General features: G+C 40.7%; 1 protein-coding gene across 2 annotated transcripts in view; it reads right to left on the reverse strand.

Annotated features, from left to right (window-relative positions):
* Window positions 1-24,805, reverse strand: part of plrdgb (PITP-less RdgB-like protein) — a 132,013-nt gene that overhangs the window by 37,092 nt on the left and 70,116 nt on the right. For both annotated transcript variants that reach the window (XM_056262166.1, XM_056262165.1), the window contains exons 3-6: window positions 23,734-23,838; window positions 6,034-6,104; window positions 5,732-5,952; window positions 1,831-2,020 (exon numbers count right to left, since the gene is read on the reverse strand). In XM_056262166.1, the coding sequence (XP_056118141.1) occupies window positions 1,831-2,020; window positions 5,732-5,952; window positions 6,034-6,104; window positions 23,734-23,838 (587 nt within the window). The remainder of the gene's footprint in view (window positions 1-1,830; window positions 2,021-5,731; window positions 5,953-6,033; window positions 6,105-23,733; window positions 23,839-24,805) is intronic.

The raw sequence follows: 24,805 nt of genomic DNA on the forward strand, positions 1-24,805 counted from the left end.
AACACAAACTAAACCAAAACAGAGCATACACGTTACACATGCTTAATTTGACTCTAAAATTTAGACTGAGATTATTATTCATCTTTAGTCTCATGCCAGCCGGGTCAGGGATCTCACGAACACAAAATCACCAGTTCTGATCATAGACAGTTTGTACTATCCTGGACACAATATTTGCGGAAACACCAGACTAGTCTAATATGACTAATCTACTAGTCATAAATGATTTCAGAAGAATATAGGATCAATCAAATATAACTTTTTTTTGTTGGGTAAAAATATATCATGCCAATTACACAATTAAACAATAAGAAGCCAATTCATAAATAATAATACGTAACAACAATTGCTCAAAGATGATTCTGAGAGTGAGAGAGACTATAACTGACAGAAGAGAGACACAGCAGTGTGTGAGAGTTCTGAGTGCAGGAATCAGGAGACTCAACACTACGCAGGGGTTGTCTGGCTACAGAATCCCAATGACTGTTTTGCCACTTTCCCTTCAATACCCAGAGCAGAACAAAGAAGCCTTTAACTCTAAGTTGCAAAACACAGACGAACTTTTGGTTGGACAGGATCCCGTGACGGATTGGAAAACGTTCTCACCAGAGACCTTGTAAAAAGCACCCCTTTAATAGCAGAACAGAATTCTTCTAAGGCCCTGTTTACCCCTGGTATTAAGATACGTTTTGGTAGATTAAAACACGACGCTAAATACAGGTGTAAACGGGGTCTAAAACATTTTTGAGCTTGTCCATTTCCGACCACTTCCAGAGGTAGTCGAAAACGCATTCAACCGGATTGCTTTCGTAGTGTAAACGGTCATGTGGTCGAATGTATTCGAACAGCCACAAAAGACTGCATACTCTCTGTCTACTGACCTAATGCATAAACATTATCGGAAGTGTGCTAGCCAGACGGGATTTAAACTTAATCTGTAGGAGACCCAAGTCGGGTTTGAAGACGAAAAATGTACCAAGCACAATGTTCTCTTACCATTCCTGATTTCTAACACACACTCACCGCATTCTGATGCTCTCTGTGTGTTTTTCTGTTATCTTCAGTGAGTTCATATGTAAATTGCGCAAGATTATTTCATCCATTACATCGAAAGATATAAAAAATCCCATACATTTACCTGCACATAGACCCTCCCCTCGAAGAAATCAGGACAGAAGTGGTTGAAAGTGGACAAAAGAGAGAATAAAGCACCAGGTGTGAACAGGTGTGTCCTCACCCATCTCATCTACTTGTGATCCGAGCAAACAGAACGCATCTTAATACCAGGTGTAAACAGGGCCCAAAGTTTTCAGTCTTTCTCATAATTTAAGTGACTGCTGTGAAATTGAGAGAGAGATCATTTTACCAATCGCACTGAGACATTTAAATGATACCAAAGATGAAATGTAAAAAGCAATAGATTAACAAGACACATAATATTTGGTATATAGACATTCTTAGTGAACTTTCAGCCAGGGTGAAAAGAAAAGAGTAGGAAGAGAGGGGTTCCGGATGGGTGAGCAGAGAAGATTAGGCAAATGGCTTTCTGTGCCCTTGCTTCATGATCTCTTCTCCGGATTTGCAGATTTATTGATTTATTGCATGGTATCTGTGTTTGTGAAAGCGTCTGTGTTCGGTCTTATCAGGAATTTCGGTCATACATGCAAAGGTAATCTACATGTAAAAGTAAAGGAATGAGTATGACCTATCAAATGTTGAACAATGCACACCAATAATACATTAAATTAAAAAACAAATGTATATACATATATATACATATATTTTTAAATATATATATTGCTAATATTGGCCAATAACCAATATGTTTACCTGTCCTGTGAAGCCCACACCCTCTGGGGACTGAAGGAAGTTTCGGTAAACCTGATTGGCCTGAGCAATGACTGCTGCTACAGCATTCTGGTAATGAGGGGCAGCGATAGCAAGTATGGGAAGAGCAGCCAGCGGCAAATGATCCACACTGCTCGACACACAGGTTTCATCGTAGCTGTATGGATTCAAACTACAGGCAGACAAAAGGGAAAATTATTGATGGGACAAAATTATGTTTGAATAGCTAACCTCTTGCACTGTGCACATTTTTACATGAAGTTTCAATTTTCTGTACTGTCACTAAGGATGTCCTTTAGCACCCCTTTGATTGTTTTTTTGTGCTCTTGTTTTGAGTTCCTGGTTAATTTTGACCACCTGCATGCAAGCACTGCTGTGGAGAGTCTGAAAAATCTATTTGTCTAGCAGCTTTCTCAGACTGTCTTATGCAATTTCCACCCAAGAATAATAAGATCTAGAGAAAACCACCAGGTCAAATCTGATTGTTATAGATTATATACACTTCACAAACAAACTTTACATTCAAACTTCAAGAAACTTCAAAAGCAAACGACTGTCGTTTGTTTAGAAATAGGTTGGATTACATTGGTCATGATGTATGGCTTTGATTCACTAGCATATCATAACAGTCATACGTTTTGGGAATCGATTACACTACACTGGAGTGTATGGAGTGGAGCTTGATTCACTAAAAAGAACTTTCAAATGATGTTCTTTCAAATGAATGCAATGACATGTTTGCGATTCTTTATATCTGGTAACTGACTAAAAAAACACTTTACAAGTTTGTAAAAAGTAATTAAAAATTGTCAGAAAATCTATCATTTGTTGTTCTATAGCATAATTTGTTTGCAGATGCCACTTGATTTGATATTTTGTTGTCTAATGCTATATAATTAATACTTTTCAAGAGTGGTTTAGGTTAGACTACTTTCTTATGCTGTTATATGTAATCATTCCACTGGAGGCGAGCTTGACGAACCCAAGTGCAGTTTATTCAACAAACTAAATACAAAAAGCATGGCATGGCACTCACCCGACAGTGGTTACACAAACAATAGGCTACTTGACAAGGAACCAGGGCAAACATAAAGGCTTAAATACACAAGGCTAAATGACAAGACAAAGGGACACCTGTGAACACAATCAAGTCAATTAACCAATGACAAGAACACATGGCAGGATCACAAGAATAGAAAAGGGAATCACATGACAAGACAGTGACATGAAACAACATGAAACCAAAACAACCTGTGACATTATATATAGTTCTACTGTTGTTCAATGTCTATACATATTGTACATTGTCTGCTGTTAATGTCAAATTCAGATACATATTGAGATACCGAATGTTGCCTATAAATTTGATATGCAAATTTGATAGGCAGATTGATTTAGATGTATTTTTAGCTAAATGTGCTTTAAAGGACAGTTCAGAGGTGGAGATCAGGTCATCCCTGTCTCGATATCTGAAAGAGCAGGATGTCTAATTAACATACTAAAGCTCCTCTATCTTTAATCAGGCCAGTTTCCTGTCACAGAATGTGGTGGTTTGATTAATAGAGCGGAGCTGTTAAATTTTTTTTTAATGATTTCCTTTTGCCTACATCAACAGCGACAGCTATTCCCGTGAGACAATGATGGAAGTTGTGTCTGTAATCAGACACAGATTGATTGCTAAACAGGTGAGTCCTTTAAAATAGATGGAACAAAAAATCATGGAAAAAAGTTGTCTTGCGCTTGATAATTGAGCAATGACTTTTATTTTTTGTATAGTTCATGCCCAAAATCATTATAATTCTTGTCTGGATGTTCCCATCAGCTTAGAAATGGAAAACTGGCAAGAGGCTACAAAGAAAATGTCCAAATGTCATCATGTAAAATTAATTGTGCTTTGACTGGGCATGTGGCCTTATGTGCTCCTGCTCCAGTGTTTCTGACAGAGACACGCAATTCTGACACATTTCGACCTCTTTGTATGATGAAATTTATTTCATCATTTAATGGAAGTAAATGAACCTTTGTGGTTCTCTGGAAACAACTGAACGTTTTACATATAAATGACAATTTTCCCCCAGGGTTCCAAAGTCTTTAGAAGACATTTTCACTTTCAAGTCTCTCTGATCTGAAATGTTCGTGCTGGCAGCTTAGCATGACTCCAAAGGGCAGATCAATGGGTTCATTTAACTGTCAGTTAGAGTTGTGAATATAATTAGAGAATTTAAATAGTCAGGTAAGAGCTTGAGATTCTAAACTCTTGGCATCTGACACAGTCAATAAAGGTTAATAGGTTCATGGATTGGAATGGGCATCTTAAGGAATTTAACAAACAAGGTTCCAATAACAATTATATGTTGTAGTTTTGAGTAACAAAAATTGGGGGGTGGGGGGGGGGGGGGGGGGGGGGGCGGGGGGTGGTTGTTGATTGGGGAGAAATGCAATGCAAACATTTTAGTAGAAAATTGTATCATACGAGCAGCCAGATTTAAAAATATTAGTCTTGACCTGTATATGTTTGATTCGCTAATAAGAACCTTCATTCGGAATCGGGAATGCTGTATGGTTTTGATTCACTAAAAAGATTCATTTATTTGGTAATTAGCTGGACTACACTGGTCATGCTGTATACGATTGATTCACTAAAAAGAATTGGCTCATTAGAATAATTTGTTCGGGAATCGGTTGGACTACACTGGTCATGCAGCATGGTTTATTCACTAAAAAGTACTAGCTCTTAGTTTGGGAATTGGTTGGACAATATTTCTCATGCTGTATGGTTTTGACTCACTGAGAAGAACCGTCTCATTATCAATAGGTGTATTCGACATCGGTTGCGGCTGGATGTAACGGAGACGTGAAGTCGGACACTTTCTGCTTCCCGTAGTGACGCTTGAGCTGCACACTTTACCACAGCTGAAGTGAAATAAATGCAATATTTCCCAAATACACATATGTTTCAGAGACATTCTCACTCAATACTTTATTTACTGCTTAATACAGCGTCTGTTTGTACAAGAGCATGTTTCAAGTTTTTATGGACATATTTCATATACTCCAGACATGAAGCAGCACCGTGTATGTGCTCATATTTCATCAAGTCTTCTTCATATTTGCAAATAAGGACACTGAGCGGTATGTCTGATCATGAACGTGTTTGCATGATGAATTATTCTGATACACAGATAATGTAGACTGAAAATTCTAAGAAGAATGGACAAAAAAGGTAACTGTGCCTTTATTCTTTCTGTGTTAAACTGATGTTTGTCATTTGGTGTTCTCATAAACGTAATGAAAATATAATTAGAACTTTTAAATGTTCTTTCTCATTTTTCATATAGACCAAGTTATGGTTGTAAGTAATTGTTGATATTTTTAAGAATAATTTATCTTAATTTATTTTATTTTTTATGATAGTTGTTAGTAGTCTCTAGTGATAAGATATTTGTGAGTTTATAGTCATCATATTTTTAAAATATATTAAAGTGCCCCCAACTGTTGTTTGTATGTTTTTTCTCCACTCACATTTTATTGTTCATTTGTCTGTATAATGAGTGTGTTGCAGGTCTGTGTTTTATTGGTTGTTGTCTCCCCTCTTCCCAACTTCTACACTCCCACTTTTCCACAGCTTTCCGCAGCCATTTCTTGAGTCTTTTTCAAATCTGAGGTGTGAACGACCAGTGCTAAACCAGACACTTTATATGAGTAAAAGTGCTTCATTAAATTGTCAGGTGAAAGTTTGTATTTCTTGACACTGAAAACCCATCCAAGGCTAAACTTTAACTGAGGTAAGAGTTACCGAGCTAGCATGAGTGTTTCATCATGAACATAATCATTACGAAGAATTAGCATATTTGGTCTTTACATTTTTGTTTCAACATCTTACTTTGAGACCAGGGAGAAGGCATCAGCACACACGGGCGTGCAGGGCACCAGTCTGACCAGCATGCTGTCTGCTGACGCTTGGAAGTGTGCCCGAGCCACACGCTCCAACACGGACGCCAAAGTGGCAGCATCACCCGCCTTCCCTCCAGGGTCACCACCTCCAGAATCCAAGATATGACCTCCATGAATCACCAGGATGAGTAATTGTGTCCTGCATTTCCTCTGCAGGAGAGTGAAAGAGATGAAATTAGTAAAAACTGAAAGAATAATTCAATGTAATTAGAAGAGGGAATGATGACTAACCTCCATGTCTTCCAAACCATCCACACTGCTCTGTGGCGCACATCGAGGATGCCGCAGCCTGTACAGGCTCTCTAGTGGTCAATGAGAGACAGAGAGAACTTGATGGTGCTCTGCAGTGAGGCAGCAATTTCCACCTCAAACCATCCATCTTATTGATGACTGATGGGACAGTCGTACTTCTCTAAGAAGAACCTTGTTCTCTCTTCCCCTAATTGGCAAAGTGCTACTAGTTATTGCACTCTCTCACTCTTTATTTACAGGTAAAGCTACATACAACAGCGTTGTGTATACATAAATTTGTATTAAGAAATAAAGAAGTACTTGTTTTCTTTCCTTAAATTATATATATATATATGTAAGTTATGAGTGTACTTTATAGCTTATTCAAAACTCTTTTTCTTTATTTGACCATTGTGAAAGCTATTCAGGATTTAAGTATTAATACTGAGAATAGTCCTTTTGAATTATGGAGAATGGTTGAAAAATGTATAATAATAATAAATACAGAAAAGAAACAACATCAAATCAACAATAACCTAAAAAAAACATTCAAAGTTAATTTATTAATTATTAATTTATAATTAATTTATTTATTATTCCTTAACATGGGTTTGGTGGGAAAATTACAACATACATTTTTGCTTATCTATTTATGAAATGTTGTGTGAAATGTAGGGTAATTATCTCTTTAATTGTCACTTCACATCTGTGGCTTTTAGAAATATTGTGGCATGTTTCAGAAAGGAGTAGTTGAAGTGAGGATCTGTTTGGGTTTTGGGATTCCTGGGATTAATGTGTGAAAGGGGCTAATGATAACCTAAAATAGGCAGGTTACACTCACCTAAAGGATTATTAGGAACTAGGGTTGCCAACCGTTCCGTATAATACGGAATCGTTCCGTATTTGACACATAAAAGGCTTGTTCCGTATTGAACTGATACGGAACGCACTTTGTTCCGTATTTTTGAGAATCAATTCAGTGCAAATCCATGACAGACGCATAGCTTCTAATATATATGTCAGACAGACTATGATGAATGAACGAAGACCCGCTGCTATAATGGCAAATTCGGGGACTTGGCGCCACCTTGACGGGCTCTGACGTGTAATGACGTAGAATTGGCTCATTGGTCGCACGTCAGAGGCGCCCGCGCCATTGGATGTGCAGTTGCCGCAGCGCAGCCTGAGCGAGCCAGACGCTCAATGTGAAAGCTGTGCAGCTGCAAATGCATTTTACAGGCTTCAGTAAATCGAGTAAAATGTGTTTACGAAGACATTTAAGAAAAACTACTAAAAAAATTTTTACAAATTTTTTTGCACCGGAAAGAACATTCTAGAAGTCTAATTCTATTGAATAAGTTCGCACAAGGCTACAGAAAACTGTTGTGTTTATTTTTCTTCAAATGCAGTCTAAGCCGATGAGTTTCGATAGTTATATGTTGTATTTGTTTAAGTTAAAAATAAAACGTATTATAATCTAAACAAATACATGGTTAATTTTTGGCAAAATGATCATGATAGCCTTTATATATCTGTGTGGTTAAGTCTTGTATATTGATTAAGCCTACTTTGCTATTCTATAAATATATAGGCCTAATGAGTTGCATTATAATATGATATGCAATGTATGAATTTCAGGGGGCATGTCACTAAGCCCCCCCCCACCCCCCACCCCCCCGCCCCCCGCCCCCGTTCCTTATTTCGATTTCAGAAAGTTGGCAACCCTATTAGGAACACCATACTAATACTGTGTCCCTTTCGCCTTCAGAACTGCCTTAATTCTACGTGGCATTGATTCAACAAGGTGCTGAAAGCATTCTTTAGAAATGTTGGCCCATATTGATAGGATAGCATCTTGCAGTTGATGGAGATTTGTGGGATGCACATCCAGGCCACGAAGCTCCCGTTCCACCACATCCCAAAGATGCTCTATTGGGTTGAGATCTGGTGACTGTGGGGGCCATTTTAGTACAGTGAACTCATTGTCATGTTCAAGAAACCAATTTGAAATGATTCGAGCTTTGTGACATGGTGCATTATCCTGCTGGAAGTAGCCATCAGAGAATGGGTACATGGTGGCCATAAAGGGATGGACATGGTCAGAAACAATGCTCAGGTAGGCCGTGGCATTTAAACAATGCCCAATTGGCACTAAGGGGCCTAAAGTGTGCCAAGAAAACATCCTCCACACCATTACACCACCACCAGCAGCCTCCACAGTGGTAACAAGGCATGATGGATCCATGTTCTCATTCGGTTCACGCCAAATTCTGACTCTACCACCTGAATGTCTCAACAGAAATTGAGACTCATCAGACCAGGCAACATTTTTCTAGTCTTCAACTGTCCAATTTTGGTGAGCACTTGCAAATTGTAGCCTCTTTTTCCTATTTGTAGTGGAGATGAGTGGTACCCGGTGGGGTCTTCTGCTGTTGTAGCCCATCCGCCTCAAGGTTGTGCGTGTTGTGGCTTCACAAATGCTTTTTTATTTTACTTTTAGTATTTAAGTCAAAGTTGCTCTTCTATCAGCTTGAATCATTTGGCCCATTCTCCTCTCCTCCATCAACAAGGCATTTTCGCCCACAGGACTGCCGCATACTGGATGTTTTTCCCTTTTCACACCATTCTTTGTAAACCCTAGAAATAGTTGTGCGTGAAAATCCCAGTAACTGAGCAGATTGTGAAATACTCAGACCGGCCCGTCTGGCACCAACAACCATGCCACGCTCAAAATTGCTAAAATCACCTTTCTTTCCCATTCTGACATTCAGTTTGGAGTTCAGGAGATTGTCTTGACCAGGACCACACCCCTAAATGCATTGAAGCAACTGCCATGTGATTGGTTGATTAGATAATTGCATTAATGAGAAATTGAACAGGGGTTCCTAATAATCCTTTAGGTGAGTATATATATATCACATACATTTTAATTTAATGAATTGAAATGATAATGTGTTAAATTTTATTTAATCTTATTTTACTTTAAATTGACATTTTGTATCAAATATTAATCATTTGTAATATAAATATTCATAAAAAATAATAAATTGTGTAATGAAAATACAAAAAAAAACTTAATTGTACAGTCACACTTTTTACAAAAACATAAATCTATATTGAACAGTGCATTGTTTGCTCATAATGACACATATAATTATTGGAATGTTAGTGTGTGTGCACATTAAAAACATCCAGCATGTCACAAAAGATGTCACCACTATAGTTTGCAATGTAAGCTCTCTCAATTTCTCAAGATTTCCACTAGTCCTTGCTGGTAAATTCCATAACTACACTCTGCTGGCAAATGGCATCGTTCTCCACTGACAGCCATTCAAAAATAACTGTATTTTGATTAATTAAAATTGTTTTGATTTTAACTGAAAATCAGCACAAAAATGCATTCTGTCTGGGCAGGTTCATAATAATTCTAAACACTCAACTGAATTTACTACTTGCAATAACTGACGGAGAATTTTCACCATCCTCATGGAGGCAGTTTTCCTCCCAAGAATAACCTATAATATCCTCTCTTTTGAAGAAAATATTTTATTTGAACTTGTGCAGAACTGCAGGTAAAATAATATTAACTAATATTGTGATTGGCCCAATATTTAGCCTTTTTAAAGAGCACTAAAGGTTTTCTGTCAGAACTCAACTGCTCTTTGCCAGTCAATGTCAACCTCACAAGGAATCACTGCTCACGCTGCTAGAGGCTATGCCCAAACTGTCTCAGAGTTAAAACAGCAAGACAGTCTGCATCTGTTTCTGGCTCTGTGTGGGGCTGGAGAAAATGGGTATTAATGAATAATGCAAGAAACCTCCAGACAAACAAGAGAGGGTGAATAGAAAGAGACAAATAGCAGTTAGAGAGTAAATTTCCTTTAAAATCTAAATGGCACTCAAAACCACAATTCAGTTATTAACATTATCAAATCTTTTTTTGATTTAAATTAGAGTTCATATCCACAGGGGTGGGAGTCTTTCCTTTGCTTGTAAACTTAAGCTGTTTATGTGAAGTCTTTCCCAAAGCTCCAACTCCAACTTCATTTTACTGAATAACACCATTAAAAAGTCATGTCAGCTCACCGCTTATACAGGTGAAACTCGAAAAATTAGAATATCGTGCAAAAGTTCATTTATTTCAGTAATTCAACTTAAAGGTGCAATGTGTAATAATTTTGAGTATCTATTAACAGAAATGCAATATGACATCCATAACTATGTTTTCAGAGGTGTATAAAGAACTTACTTAATAAACCGTAATGTTTTTATTACCTTAGAATGAGACATTTATATCTACATAACCGCGGGCACCCCTTCTATGAAGGTCGACATATTGTGACGTCATGTTTCTACAGTAGCCGAACGCGAACAAACAGCGCTACAGACCGCGTTTCGTCACTACCTTGAAAAAGAAGCCGCAGAAACCTAGAAGCTAGCCATAAACACCGTGAGTAGTGACTTTTCCCTTGTCAGTGGTGTAAAAATATGTAGTTGGACTGTTTCATGTAACTTAGTTCTTCTCCCTCGCTGTGTTATGGCTTTGCTATGTGGGGATAAATGTGCTGGTTACGTTCGTGAGACAGCTGATTAGTACTCTTGTCATTGACCGTAAAACAGTATGTTACAGGAATCACCAACCCGTCAATCGCGGTCGACAAGTCGATCTTGGAAGCATTTTAAGTCGATCGCGAAGAGTTTTCAAAATCAGAGAAAAAAGCCTATTGTGTGTAGTAAATGGTGTCTAGGGGATGCGGAGGCGCGCGCGCTGTTACAATCATGTCATTTTTGCCGCGCGCACCTTTGGGCTCATATCATTCGGACGCGTCGAGTTTAAACAAGGCTTTACGCTTTAACCAGCTCAGCCACAGTAACAGCTCATATTACCCAGCTAAAGTTTTACTACCCTGTTAGAAAACATATATAGTTGCATAGTTTCATGTGGTTCTTCTCCCTCACTGTATTATGGGTTTGCTATGTGGGGAGAAATGTGCTGGTTACGTTTGTGAGACAATCAGCTGATTACTATTATTATATTATATATTAAGACCCTTGATCCTCACCTGACTATGGCTTTGTAAACGTTATCCATGATGTGGTTTATAATGGACTGTGGTACAGAAACAGTGACAATGTTACACACTCTCGGCTTACTCTGGCTATTCTCTGCAGTCTCCAGACGACAATATGTTTGTCCCGTTTTAGCCACCGTAGCTTCTTCGGAAGGGAGGGGTGAGCAGTGGGCTGAGCCCGTAGTGCAAACTCGCAACCGAACCGCTAGATGTCGCTAAAAATCACACACTCCACCTTTAAAAGGTGAAACGAATATATTATATAGACTCATTACATGCAAAGTGAGATATTTCATATTCGTTTCACCTTTTAAGTTGAATTACTGAAATAAATGAACTTTTGCACGATATTCTAATTTTTCGAGTTTCACAGTAGGTAACTATAGCTTTTTTTTAAGTGGACAAGCGTAAAGACAATTTCTAATATATGCATCTATTTAAGCAATATCCCACTCTCAAGAGCACTGTCAAAGTCCCTAAGCTCAGTTGACATATTTGTATTTTCGAAACTGGACAGCTATTTCTAGTCAAGCAAGTTAAAGGAGCAGCAAGTGATTTCTGAGAAACGCTGTTGAAAGTGGTTCTGACCAAGCACCACAACACACTCAGCAGTAAGGGGCGTGTCCAGTCATGATGGGGGAGGAGAGAGAGTGAGCAAAAGGGAGATTTTAAGAAACACTCTAGAAAAAAAAGACGGCTGAAACACATTACAAAATAGGTAAGGGGTCAATGGGTGCTCTCTTTAGGGCTCTTTATGTTATAACAGTGTGGTTTGTGTGTTAATGCTTTAATAACAAATAATTTATCAGGAGCATTTATGCTGATGTGTATGGTGGCGGCACGTAGGCTAACTTGAAAATATTTGGAGGTACAGAAAAAAAGTCTTTTTGCGGGCGGGAGCGGGACAAAACATAAATGTTGCGGGCGGGAGAAAGTAACATAGAAAGTAGTTGAGAACGTCAGTTATAATAATGACCCACGTATTAAAAAATAGTCGGGTTTAAATCGGGCTCGGGCTCATAATTACAGTTAATGTGTCGGGCCGGTCTGGGCTCGGACACAACGTGCTCGGGTAGGGTCGGGCTTGCATTCCCGAGATCGACCTCGGGTATGCTAACACTTACAGGCACGAATCAGTCGTTTGTCCTTGGGGAACTTGTGGAGCCTCTCCCCAGTTTTTGATGTATTCGTACATCCCGCACAAACACAATAGTTAACCATTTTTGCTAGCTAGGTCTCCAATATAACTGCTAGCCTACTTGCCGTTTAGACTAACGGTAACTCTAGGCTTGGAGCATAGACCAGGCATAGACAGTAAAAGCTTGGAGTCCCTTTTATGACGTCACGCCCAGCCTAGTGGAAGGGAGGGGGCGTGCTTAAAACCATTGTAAAACGTACCAACTTTTCATATTATATGCAGCATTTTGGTATAAAAAAACATAAAAAACAATTGTGGGCGGTTCTTATCTTTATGTTTAGTAAGCACATTGCATCATCTTTGTGAAAAATTTAACCTGCAATTTACACTTTAATGGAAAATGATTTTATGATCTCATTCATCTATTTTGTAACTATTTCAAGTGTAACCATAACCAGATATTGTTATTAAACCCTTTCAATTACAAATGATGTGCTAAATGCTTTGATTCGGTATCAACATCAATCTGCTACCTATTGCAATACAATATCGTCACACTATAGCAATGCTCTACAAAATATTTTGCTATTATAACTGCGCTTATTTCTGTCGTTGGTATACGTAGCAGTGGGTGGTAATAGACAAGAAATGTACAGTTTTATACCATCTTGCTGATAACTGTGATGAAGCTGAGTAACATTGGTTTTGTTATGTTTTTACAGAACCAAGATATATAATTTTTCGCAAAGCATTATTTTGCTTCAGCTATGATAAAGAGACATCCACTATTGCATTGCGTGTTTGTGCATTTTGTGGAGGAAAAAAATGAAGGGTTGGGTGTGTTTGTATGGGTTGATTTCAAATATCAACAGTGTAGGAGCCACATTTAAGTTTCTTATTTTTTGTTTTGTTTTTGTTTTGTTTTTTGTGCATTTTGTGAGGGTGCCACCCCCTTTAGGTGGTAACTGGTGTCACCCAACCTGGATAAAAGAGATGCCACCTGCGCATGACAGGGAGAGAGCAGGCCGCAGAGAGACCGTTCTTGACCTCGCCCACTCAAACACCTGCCTGACACGCTGCTCTTGTGCTGACATTGTCTTGCAGTTAAACTCTTATCATTTTTGCATCTCATTGCATCTTTTGTTTGTATTTTATTTTTATTTGTAATAAAAAGAAAAAAACGGCATATTCTCGGACAAAACCATCTCGTTGGATTATTGGGTGCGAGTCAAAACACTGTGAATTACCTGCCTTCTCAACTCTGGGAAGAAATGTATAAAGCTACAGGAAAAGCCAGAATCCATTTTTTATTATGGCCAGTACATTAGTCAAGAACGTCTGCGACATGGGATTATTTTTGACAACTTTGGAACTTGGACAAGGAAGAAAGCGCTGCATTGCGCGTTAGAAGGAAATAGGACCTCGGCGTGCACGCGAAAGCGGGACAAAGGAATTGGAATCACTTATTTGAAGGTATGTACGGCGAAATACCAGACAATTAAGAACTTTTTCGTTGGACAAAAATCACTGGATTGTTCTAAAGGAAGTTTTGTTCGTGTTTTTTTTTTTTCAAAGATTTTTTGTAATTATCGAATTTTGTAACCGATTGAAGGCCAAGCAATTGAAGCGGCAAATCAGTTTATTGTTTAAGTTTGAAAGGAAAATAAGTGTATTGGACATTTAATTACCTTAAAAAAAAAAAATCCTTATTTTTGAGACTTTTTGGAACTTTATTTTTTTTGAACAATGAACGAACAATTACATGAATCAGAGACACTTGTTGCAAGTGGGCCTATGGAGGACGAAGCCGTGACTCGTATGCGGAAAGCTAGGCAAGGAAAACTGTCTCACATTACCAGGAGAATTAACTTCGTGATTGACTTAATGACAGACAGTGAATGTATTGATGATGTTAAACTAAATATGACAAAGTTTAATGAGTTTTTTGAAGAATTCAAAGCCTTGCATGCATCATATGCGGATATGCTTGATGAAACCACACGCATAGAAGACGAGGAAAATTGGTATAGACCGAAGCTCGCAGATATTGTTGCTTTCATTGATAAAGTGTTTGAATAGATTAAGTCTGTCGAAAACTCTAGCTCCCCTGGCGCAATTGAAGTGACTTTGTCTGCCAATAAAGCACATGCACCTGCCCCATTAGTTCCCGACAAAGCCCAGGCAGAGTCGGATTTTGTGGATGCACAGTCCCATAGGTCCAGCGCTTCATCTGGCAGGTCTCGCACATCCACTCGATCGTTGCGCATCAATGCAGAGGCAGACCGAGAAGCTTTACTGGTCGAAGCGTCAAAACTGCAGCAAAAGCATGCACTTGAGGAGCAGGAACTATTGCTGCGCAAGCAAAGGGAAGCACTTGAGCTTAGCGTAAAATTGGACGCATCAAACGCAAAAATTAACTATTTAAAGGCTGCTGAAAGGAACACACATGGTCCCATTCCTTTTGATTTAAACACAGCTCATACATCAATGGATAGAGGAGCATCACAAACTGCTCACATGGAAGAGCTAGAAAGTACAATTTCTTTTCTTGAAACCCCTTCAGTGAAATCCAAAGCAAACACTGTTCATGTTAATGTTCCTCTGTTTAACCCAGATCACAGCATGACTACATCACCCAATAGGCCCACCAGCAGTGACTGGCAGTACACCACACTGCCTAGTCTCCCCTATGGAGGTGATTCAAACATATCCTCAGTTCAAATTCAGCCAGCTGTTGGTTTAGCTCAAGATGCTCTGTCTACCCAGTTCACCACTCAGCCATCCACAACTGAATCTCAGCCTCAGCTACAAGCGCCACTGCAGCCTCAGTCTTATCAACTGCCCCAAGCTCATCTGCAGCCAAAGCCTCTGCAGCCTCAGCTTCGACCACAGCAGGCCCTTCAGCCTCAACTGCCACAGCCACCGCAGGCTAGGCCCCAGCTACCAGTTCGTCTGCAGTCTCAGCTGCTGCAGCCTCAGCCCCAAGCTCATCTGCAGCCATTGCAGCCTCAACTCCAACTACAACAACTGCCACAGCCACCACAGGCTAGGCCCCAGCTACCAGCTTATCTGCAGCCACAGCCACTGCAGCCTCAACTCCAACTACAACAACTGCCACAGCCACCGCAGGCTAGGCCCCAGCTACCAGCTTATCTGCAGCCACAGCCACTGCAGCCTCAACTCCAACTACAACAACTTCCCCAGCCACCGCAGGCTCAGCTTCAGCCCCCACTGCTGTGGCCTCAGTCACAGCCTCAGCTTCAACTGCAGCCGCAGTCTCAGTCCCCAACATGGCCTCAGCTTCAACTGCAGTCTTAATGGCCACCTCGGCAACCGCCACAGTCTCAGCTTCAGCCTCAGGCTCAAACGCCCTCTACAGGTACGCCCAGCTCGCTGCATGACAGCCATATGATCAAAGTGTTGGAAAATCAAAATGAACTGACCAGACTGCTCATGAAACAACAGTTGTCATCTACCTTACCACAAGGCAGCATTCCGGTCTTTGATGGTGAGGTCCTTGAATATAAGTCATTTATTCATAGCTTTGAAAACATGATTGAAAGCAAAACTGACAACCAAAGAGATCGTTTACAATTTCTCATAAAGTACACAAAGGGACAAGCCCAGCGGCTAGTTAAAAGTTGTGAATATATGGAACCATATAGAGGATATCAAAAGGCACTAAAACTATTGAAGGAAAACTTTGGCAATGAGTATAAGATCTCTTGCGCCTACTTGGAAAAGGCCCTATCATGGCCTCAGATTAAACCACAGGATACCAAGTCCCTGCAGGAGTACTCCATGTTCCTGAGGAGCTGCTGCAATGCAATGGAGGAGATGTCATATATGGAGGAGCTGGACACGATATCCACCATGAAAAGCATTGCTGTGAAGTTGCCCTACAAACTCAGGGAAAAATGGCGCAACAAGGCATTTGAGCTACAGCAACAACGCCAAGGCAGGGTAAGAATTGTCGACTTTGTCTCTTTTATGGAAAAACAAGCTCTCATAGCAGGTGACCCCATGTTTGGAGATCTCCAAGATCAGTCAGCTGTTAAAGGAAAGGCAAAAGCTCCTGTTAAAATACGGCCCTCCAAGTGCTCTGGCAGTATCTATGTGACTAGTGTGGCCCCTGCCACAGGAGCAAATGCCGACCCATCGTGTCTCTTTTGCAGCTCCAAACATGCACTAGATTTGTGCCAAAAGTTCATGAAGAAGGCCCATAGAGACAAGCTAAGCTTTTTGAAAACTAAGGGGATCTGCTATGGATGTCTCTGCCCAGGGCACATTAGCAAGGACTGCAGTAGGCGTCTTACCTGCAACATGTGCAAACGAAATCATCCCAGCATCCTCCACATTGCAACCAAGGAAACAGACAGTCCATCTGTTGTTAGCGTAGCAAAGTCTTGTGCTCATATAGGGGCCGGAGACCATGAGAGCGTTCTCTCCATTGTACCAGTGAATGTCAAGGCAGCAAAGGGCAGCCATGTCATACAAACGTACGCTCTGCTGGATCCTGGGTCTTCTGCCACTTTCTGCTCAGAGGAGCTCATGACGCGTCTCAATCTGAGAGGAAAGAGAACACACATACTTCTGCGCACCATGAATCAGGAAACCTCAGTCTCAGCTCATGTCATATCAGGATTGGAGATTTCAGCATTGGACAGCGACACATTCTTCCATCTTCCTGACACCTTGACCCAAAAGAACATGCCAGTAACCAATAGCAGCATCCCCAAGCAAAGTGACCTGGCGCATTGGGCGTACTTAGGTAAGGTCACAATTCCCTCCATTAGTTCAAAGGTGGAACTGTTGATCGGTACGAATGCTCCACACCTACTCGAACCGTGGGAGGTAATAAATAGCCAAAAAGGAGGTCCTTACGCAGTTAGATCAGTTTTAGGGTGGATGGTAAATGGGCCATTAAGAAGTGGTGCTGGAGGAAGTGTGACCGTCAATAGGATCTCCGTTGCGAGTCTGGAAAGGCTGCTAATCTCGCAGTACAACCAGGACTTCCAGGAAAATGCAGCGGAGGAAAAGGCTGAAATGTCTGTTGAGGACAAGGCATTCCTACACAAGGCGAAGAAGGCAGTACTGGAAAATGGTCACTACAGTCTGAGACTGCCTTTCAGGAAAGCAAATGTTCACATGCCAAGCAATAGGCAAATGGCAGAACAGCGTCTGTACAGCCTAAAAAGGAAAATGTCAAAGAATGAGCAGTTCAAACAGGAATACACAGCATTTCTCGCTGACATCTTTGAGAACAACTATGCTGAGGAAATTCCACAGGAGGAACTTGTGCAGCCACCAGGAACAACCTGGTTCTTGCCACATCACGGGGTTTACCACCCTAAGAAGAAAAAACTCAGAGTAGTGTTCGACTGTGCTGCGTCATTCCAAGGTGTGTCACTCAACACTGAACTGCTGCAGGGTCCAGACCTCACCAACTCTCTCCTTGGAGTCATCATGAGGTTTCGCAAAGAGCCCATTGGAATCATGGCTGACGTCAAATCAATGTTCCACCAGGTCAGAGTGGCAAAGTCTGATGTTGATTACCTGCGATTCCTTTGGTGGCCACAAGGTGACACCAGCCAGACCCCAAAAGAACACCGTATGCTTGTGCACATCTTTGGCGCTGTATCTTCCCCGAGTATTGCAACCTATGCTCTCCAAAAAACTGCCACTGACAATGAAAGCTGTTTTCCCCCTCAGGTAGCAAAGACCATCAGGCACAACTTTTACGTCGACGACTGTGCCAGGTCAGTGTCCAGAGAGTCTGATGCCATCCAGTTGGTAAAAGATCTCACTACATTGTGCAGCAAAGGTGGATTCCAACTAACACAGTGGGTGAGCAATAGTCGTGCAGTGCTATCATCCATTCCCAAAGAGCACAGAGCCAAAGACCTTAAGTCACTTGATCTTGACAAAGACAGCCTGCCAGTTGAAAGAGCATTGGGACTGCAATGGTGTGTAGATTCAGATAGCTTCAAGTTTAACATCAACCTAAGCCAAAAGCCACATACACGCAGAGGCATACTATCTGTTGTCAGCTCTGTTTTTGACCCTCTTGGCTTTCTTGACCCTCTCATTTTGCCTGCCAAGCAGCTGCTACAGGAGCTCTGTCAGGCGGGCTTTGGATGGGATGAGCCTTTGCCGCAGGCCATATCAAAGCGATGGATGGAATGGACCAACAGCTTGGAGATGATCAAAGGCTTCAGTGTGCAGCGATGTCTGAAACCAGAGGGCTTCGGAGTGACCAGGTGTGCCGAACTGCATCATTTTGCAGACGCTAGTGAGAGTGGCTATGGCTCTGTGAGCTACATCAGACAGGTGAACCCGGAAGATGTAGTGCATGTCACCTTTGTACTTGGCAAGGCTAGAGTGCTCCCTTTGAAAAACATCTCAGTGCCAAGACTGGAGCTGGCGGCCTCTGCTCTGTCAGTCAAAGTGGACAGAATGCTGAGGAAAGAATTGCACCTTGACTTAGAGCCCTCAGTTTTCTGGACAGATAGCCAAACGGTGCTTAAGTACATCGCCAATGATCAAGCCAGGTTTAAAACCTATGTGGCGAACAGGGTTTCATTCATTCGAGACAACACAGAGCTGTCACAGTGGAGATATGTAGGCAGCAAAGACAACCCTGCCGACGACTCATCCAGAGGGTTGAATGCCAAAAGGTTCATGGAGCAGAGGAGATGGATTCATGCTCCAGAATTTCTATGGAAACCAGAGGAAAGTTGGCCAGTAGTGCAGGCACTGGGCCCCATGCTTCAAGATGATCCAGAGGTTAGAAGAACCACTACTGTGTTCACAACCATGGTGAAATCTAGAACCCCTACTGACCAGCTTATTTTGCATTTCTCAAACTGGATCAGCCTTTTAAAGGCTGTAGCTTGGTACCTCAAGCTGAAGAGAAATTTGATGAGGAAAATTAAAAAAGGAAAAGAGTTTGCCCCACTCACCCACTCCGACAGGTCACAGTCAAGCCAAAAGGTGGTAGACTTAAAGCCCCATGTTGAACAGTACCTAACTGTAACAGATCTAGCAGATGCAGAAAGAGCAGTTGTCATTTACAGTCAGAGACAATTTTTCTCTCCTGAATTCTCAGCATTGCAGATGACACCTCCCAGAGTATCCAACAGCAGTAGGCTTTGCAGGCTCGATCCTGTGCTGGATGATGGCCTCCTGAGGGTAGGTGGCAGACTACACAGATCTGCAATGCCAGATGATACTAAACACCCCTGCATCTTGCCCACAGATTCACACATCTCAGTGCTGTTGTTGCGACACATTCATGAACGCAGTGGACGCAGTGGCAGAAACCACATGCTCTCGGAACTCCACAAGAAGTACTGGACTAAAAAGGGCAACTCCGTAGCTAGGAAGGTGCTCACCAAATGCGTCACCTGTCGCCGTGTGAGAGGCAAAGTAGGTCAGCAGAAAATGGCAGACCTGCCGCTGGAAAGAGTCCTACCTGACCTTCCACCGTTTACCAATGTAGGACTGGACTATTTTGGTCCAATTGAGGTGAGACGAGGGAGGAGCACCATCAAAAGGTATGGAGTCATCTTTAATTGCATGTCCAGTAGAGCAGTACATTTGGAAATGGCTTATACTTTGGATACGGATTCATGCATTCATGCCTTGAGGAGATTTGTGTGCAGGAGAGGCCAAGTCAAGCACATCAGGTCTGACAACGGGACGAACTTGGTGGGTGCGCATGCAGAGCTGAAGAGGGCCCTGATGTCTCTCAATCAGAAGAAGATTCAAGACGCCCTGCTTCCTGATGGCATTGCATGGAGTTTTAACCCACCGGCTGCATCACACCATGGCGGGGTCTGGGAAAGACTCATTCGATCCGTCCGGCAGGTACTCAACTCCACTCTGCATCCGCAAACCACGGACGATGAAGGCCTTCAAACCCTGTTCTGTGAGGTGGAGGCAATCCTAAACAGCCGCCCCCTCACCACTGTGTCCTCAGACCCCCATGACCTGGAACCGCTGACCCCCAATCATCTCCTTTTGATGAAGACCATGCCAACGCTGCCCCCTGGAGTCTTTCAGAAGTCCGACATCTACGCCAAGCGGCGCTGGAAACAGGTCCAGTACATGGCTGATCTCTTCTGGCTCCGATGGACGAAAGAATATCTTCTCCTGCTTCAAGAGAGGCAGAAATGGACAGGCGTGAAGAAGAACTTCAACATCGGAGACCTCGTCCTGGTGGTCGATCCAACTGCTCCACGAGGGTCCTGGCCATTAGGAAGAGTCCTGGAGACGACATCAGATTCAAAAGGCTTCGTCAGGTCTGTGAAGTTGAAGACTAAGACTTCAGTCCTTGAGAGGCCCATCACCAAATTGTGCCGGATCCTTGAGGCTGACGATGAATCCTGATGACGTCTCCAATGATGTCCTTGATAACACTATACAGGGAAGTAGTGTTTTAATCATTACATGGAGGATGGATACTTTATTACTTGGCTCCTTTTTGTATGTTGTAAAATAATTGATTCTTGGAGAACAATTAGGGGCCGGTGTGTAGGAGCCACATTTAAGTTTCTTATTTTTTGTTTTGTTTTTGTTTTGTTTTTTGTGCATTTTGTGAGGGTGCCACCCCCTTTAGGTGGTAACTGGTGTCACCCAACCTTGATAAAAGAGATGCCACCTGCGCATGACAGGGAGAGAGCAGGCCGCAGAGAGACCGTTCTTGACCTCGCCCACTCAAACACCTGCCTGACACGCTGCTCTTGTGCTGACATTGTCTTGCAGTTAAACTCTTATCATTTTTGCATCTCATTGCATCTTTTGTTTGTATTTTATTTTTATTTGTAATAAAAAGAAAAAACCGGCATATTCTCGGACAAAACCATCTCGTTGGATTATTGGGTGCGAGTCAAAACACTGTGAATTACCTGCCTTCTCAACTCTGGGAAGAAATGTATAAAGCTACAGGAAAAGCCAGAATCCATTTTTTATTATGGCCAGTACAAACAGTGTATCTCTGAAATCGTGTACTCCAACTTTAAGCTTCTCTATTTGAATTGGGAAAGACCAAAACTTCTGTAACTATTTATCAAAATTGGACAACAATAATATAATACAGTATGTTATGCTTTTTAAGCTCAACTCACACAGAAAATCTTTCAGACTGGTGCAGCTAATGCGCAGCCGTGGTAATATTCAGACCAAAGATTATGAGTGTTATATTGCTTGTTTACAATAACTTAATAAACAAGAAGGTTGAGTATCTTAAGTTTGACACACAACATTGCCAGTTCCTTTACTTATTTTTGCTCTGCCAACTAAAATATTTCCAAACCAAAATAGCGCTGTGCGTCTCTGAGGAACACAACATAGTGGTGTTTCATTCCTAAACAAATCAGTGATTATCGATGAATCGGTTGACTGAATGATTCAAATGACTCAATCATAAACTTGTCGCCACCTACTTTACTGAATAAACTCTCCACCACTATAGACTAAATACTTTTGCATAACAGAACATATAATTCAGCAAACCATAAATACAATCTAAATAGCAAATTTAATATCAACACTTGACTCAATAATCAAAGTAAACTTTACTCTAGTTTGTACAGTTTTATCTGCTTGTTTGGTACATCATAAATTATAATCACAGTTCATTTGTAAAAATTATTTATAATTACATTTATTCTAGCTCTGGAGGAGATGGTTTCACATTTGTGATTTTACATTTCACCAGCAGTGATGGCTTGATGAAGACTGCTGGAGATGTAAATGAGCTTGTTTAATAAGAACAGTATAACAGCATTGGAGAAACCAGGATCAAAACAACAGCCTGAGCACACACACACACATTCAGTAAGCATAATGAAGATGTCAGATATTATCCATCGGGGAAAAGAAGCTGAGAAATGCATTGTCTGTGCTATTTATGGGACCACGGGGTATGCAAAAAGGGGGTTGCAACATATCTGATGCATGGGCCAACACAAGGAGATGTGCCAAAATTTTTATTTTTTTATTGTGTTTTTTTACTGTGGGTTGGTGGGGCTAAAGTTTGTGTCACAAACTTGGCCAAATAATTGGGTAGTTCTTGACCTAATCAAGTCTCATTCTATTTATTTTTCAGAACTTTTATTGGTTTTGTCCCAGTGCACAAATGTGATCCACAGCTCTCACTTTTTTACATCTTGCTTCCACTTTCACTCGCTTCAGTGCAATACTCATTCATTAGCGAGATGTCACCAGTGTTTTCTTAAGCCTACTGTGCTCAGGTGTATTTGTATTCACAGTATAATTGAACGGAAATGTGGGTTCTCATGCCAGAAGACTTTAAGTTAAGTTTATTGGGCTCTAAATAAGGTAATTCAGCATGTATCCTATCTATTTACATGTTTTTAAAATTGGAAATTCATAAATTGGGTCATGCTTAAATCCTCTGGAGTGGAAATAAATTAATAAACAAATAAATAAATAAAAGGATTAGTTAAGTGGCAGGATGCATCCCTGGTCTCTTTAAATCTAAAATATGTTCCAGATTTCTTAACTGTGAAATGAAAACGGATAATTGTTAGCGGTAATCCTCTCTCGTTCTGTCTGTCTCAATCCTATCTCTTTCTCTGTCTCTTTATAATCTGTGACCTCACCATCATGCAAACCAAAATAACCAAATCCACATGATATTAAGTTTCTACACTGCTCTAAGCCATCCATAAATCCTTACACAAATAATAGATCTGTTGGGGGGGGTGACTGTATGGATGGAGACCTTTTTCCACAAGTGAGAATAAAAATGAATCTCTCAAGACCCTGTTTTCTCACATCTCAACACAACTAAAGCAAACACTGCTGATGAACTCATCGTTTGGGGCTGAGAAACTCTGATCGGTCGCTCAATCATGCTGCACCATTTATGAGGTCTTATTGGTCTTGGTAGGACTGTTTCGCAGTCTGATGAAACACATTTTTCTAAAATGAGTGTCAAAAAGTGAGCTGCCTATTTCTCCTCATTTAAAAGTAGCTGTCGTGCGGCATTACAGAAACTCTAATTCTCCCATGCAGCATTAGGGTGTCTCTCTAAAGGGAGTTAAATTTGCACAAGAGTTATATAGTGCTGTAGAGTCACTGCGTGTCCTGAGGTATTAATACGGCATAGAGAAGCAAAACAGTGATTACGCTGCATCTGTAACATTAGTCACTGTTGATTCTCCCTTCACTGAAATTTAGACTCCCACTTTAAGTAAGACACCAAACAAGCTGTTTGCAATGGAAACTGCTGTTTAGGGTAAAGTAAACTAATTAGGGAGGAGCAGTATTTAGATTATCCACGTTTTTCACAGCAATTTTACTTGTCAGTTTAAATGTATTAAAATGAACGAGCCGTAAAATCACATCATCAAGCAACTCCTGGTAAATTCACCCTTAAAGAACCTTAAAGGATGAATATAATGTGTTCATAATACAAAAACATGTAGGAGAGATGTATTCAGGAGACCCTGGTGGTTTTACCTCTGGAGTGCTCCAGGTGTCCCAGTGTTTCAATCTGCTCCACCAGGTCATTGGAGTTCCACTGGCTCATTTCCAGGAGTAAGGCCGTCTTCCCCTCCATAACATCTGCGGATCAGCAGGACGTGAGAAGCCATTCAATACAATGAAGGAAATTGGAGTCTATAATATAATATAATATAATATAATATAATATAATATAATATAATATAATATAATATAATATAATATAATATAATATAATATAATATAATATAATATAATATAATATAATAACCCGAGGTGAGTGGCATCTTAGTTTAGGCCAAATTTGCGACCCTTGACCATCAACATTTGATCATATGCGCTGAGAAAGAAGATTTTACAATAAAATTAAATAAAATGTTGATGGTCAAGGGTCACACATTTAGCCTCATTTACCCACATTACAATTTTACAGTTCTCGATGCCAAATTTTGTACCACAGTAAGATCTATTGGACCCATTTGATTTAACTATTTGAAACATTTTTTTTTTAATTAAATTCAATGAGTTTATTATTTATAAGCAACCCTCTACGCACACCTATTAATAATAATAATTATTATTATTATTATTATTATTATTATTATATTGAGACATAGCTAAATCTACTGTACACCAGTAGCCTAATATATTTCTATCACTTTCTTCAAATTAAACCGAACTTTTATTTTGACGGGTTGCCGTGAAGAGTCAAGACCTTTGACTTTCTGTGTGTTTATGATACAACGATAGTTTTTCTCAAATGAAACGGTAAAATGCTTATTAAGTGACTCTCAGAGCGGCACTGGAGATGAAGTTCATGCATTCATGTCTTCCTAGTGACAGAGGCTGAAAACACTGTTTGTGTGTGTGGTAAACGAAACCGCGCATCTGTGCCATTCATTCACACAAAAACAAGCTACAGAAATGCTGGTATCGTCACATTTTCAAAATTTCAGTACTGACTTGGTACCGAACAGCCCTGACAACCTTAGTACGTCCTATAGTAATGGTCCCCTTAATATTCCCAGAACGTCCTGAATGATCCCTGAAGGTCCTCCAAATAACGTCC

The sequence above is a fragment of the Rhinichthys klamathensis genome, unplaced genomic scaffold (genome assembly GCF_029890125.1).
Source record: "Rhinichthys klamathensis goyatoka isolate OS25496 unplaced genomic scaffold, OSU_Roscu_1.1 h1tg000191l_1, whole genome shotgun sequence".
Taxonomy (NCBI): domain Eukaryota; kingdom Metazoa; phylum Chordata; class Actinopteri; order Cypriniformes; family Leuciscidae; genus Rhinichthys; species Rhinichthys klamathensis.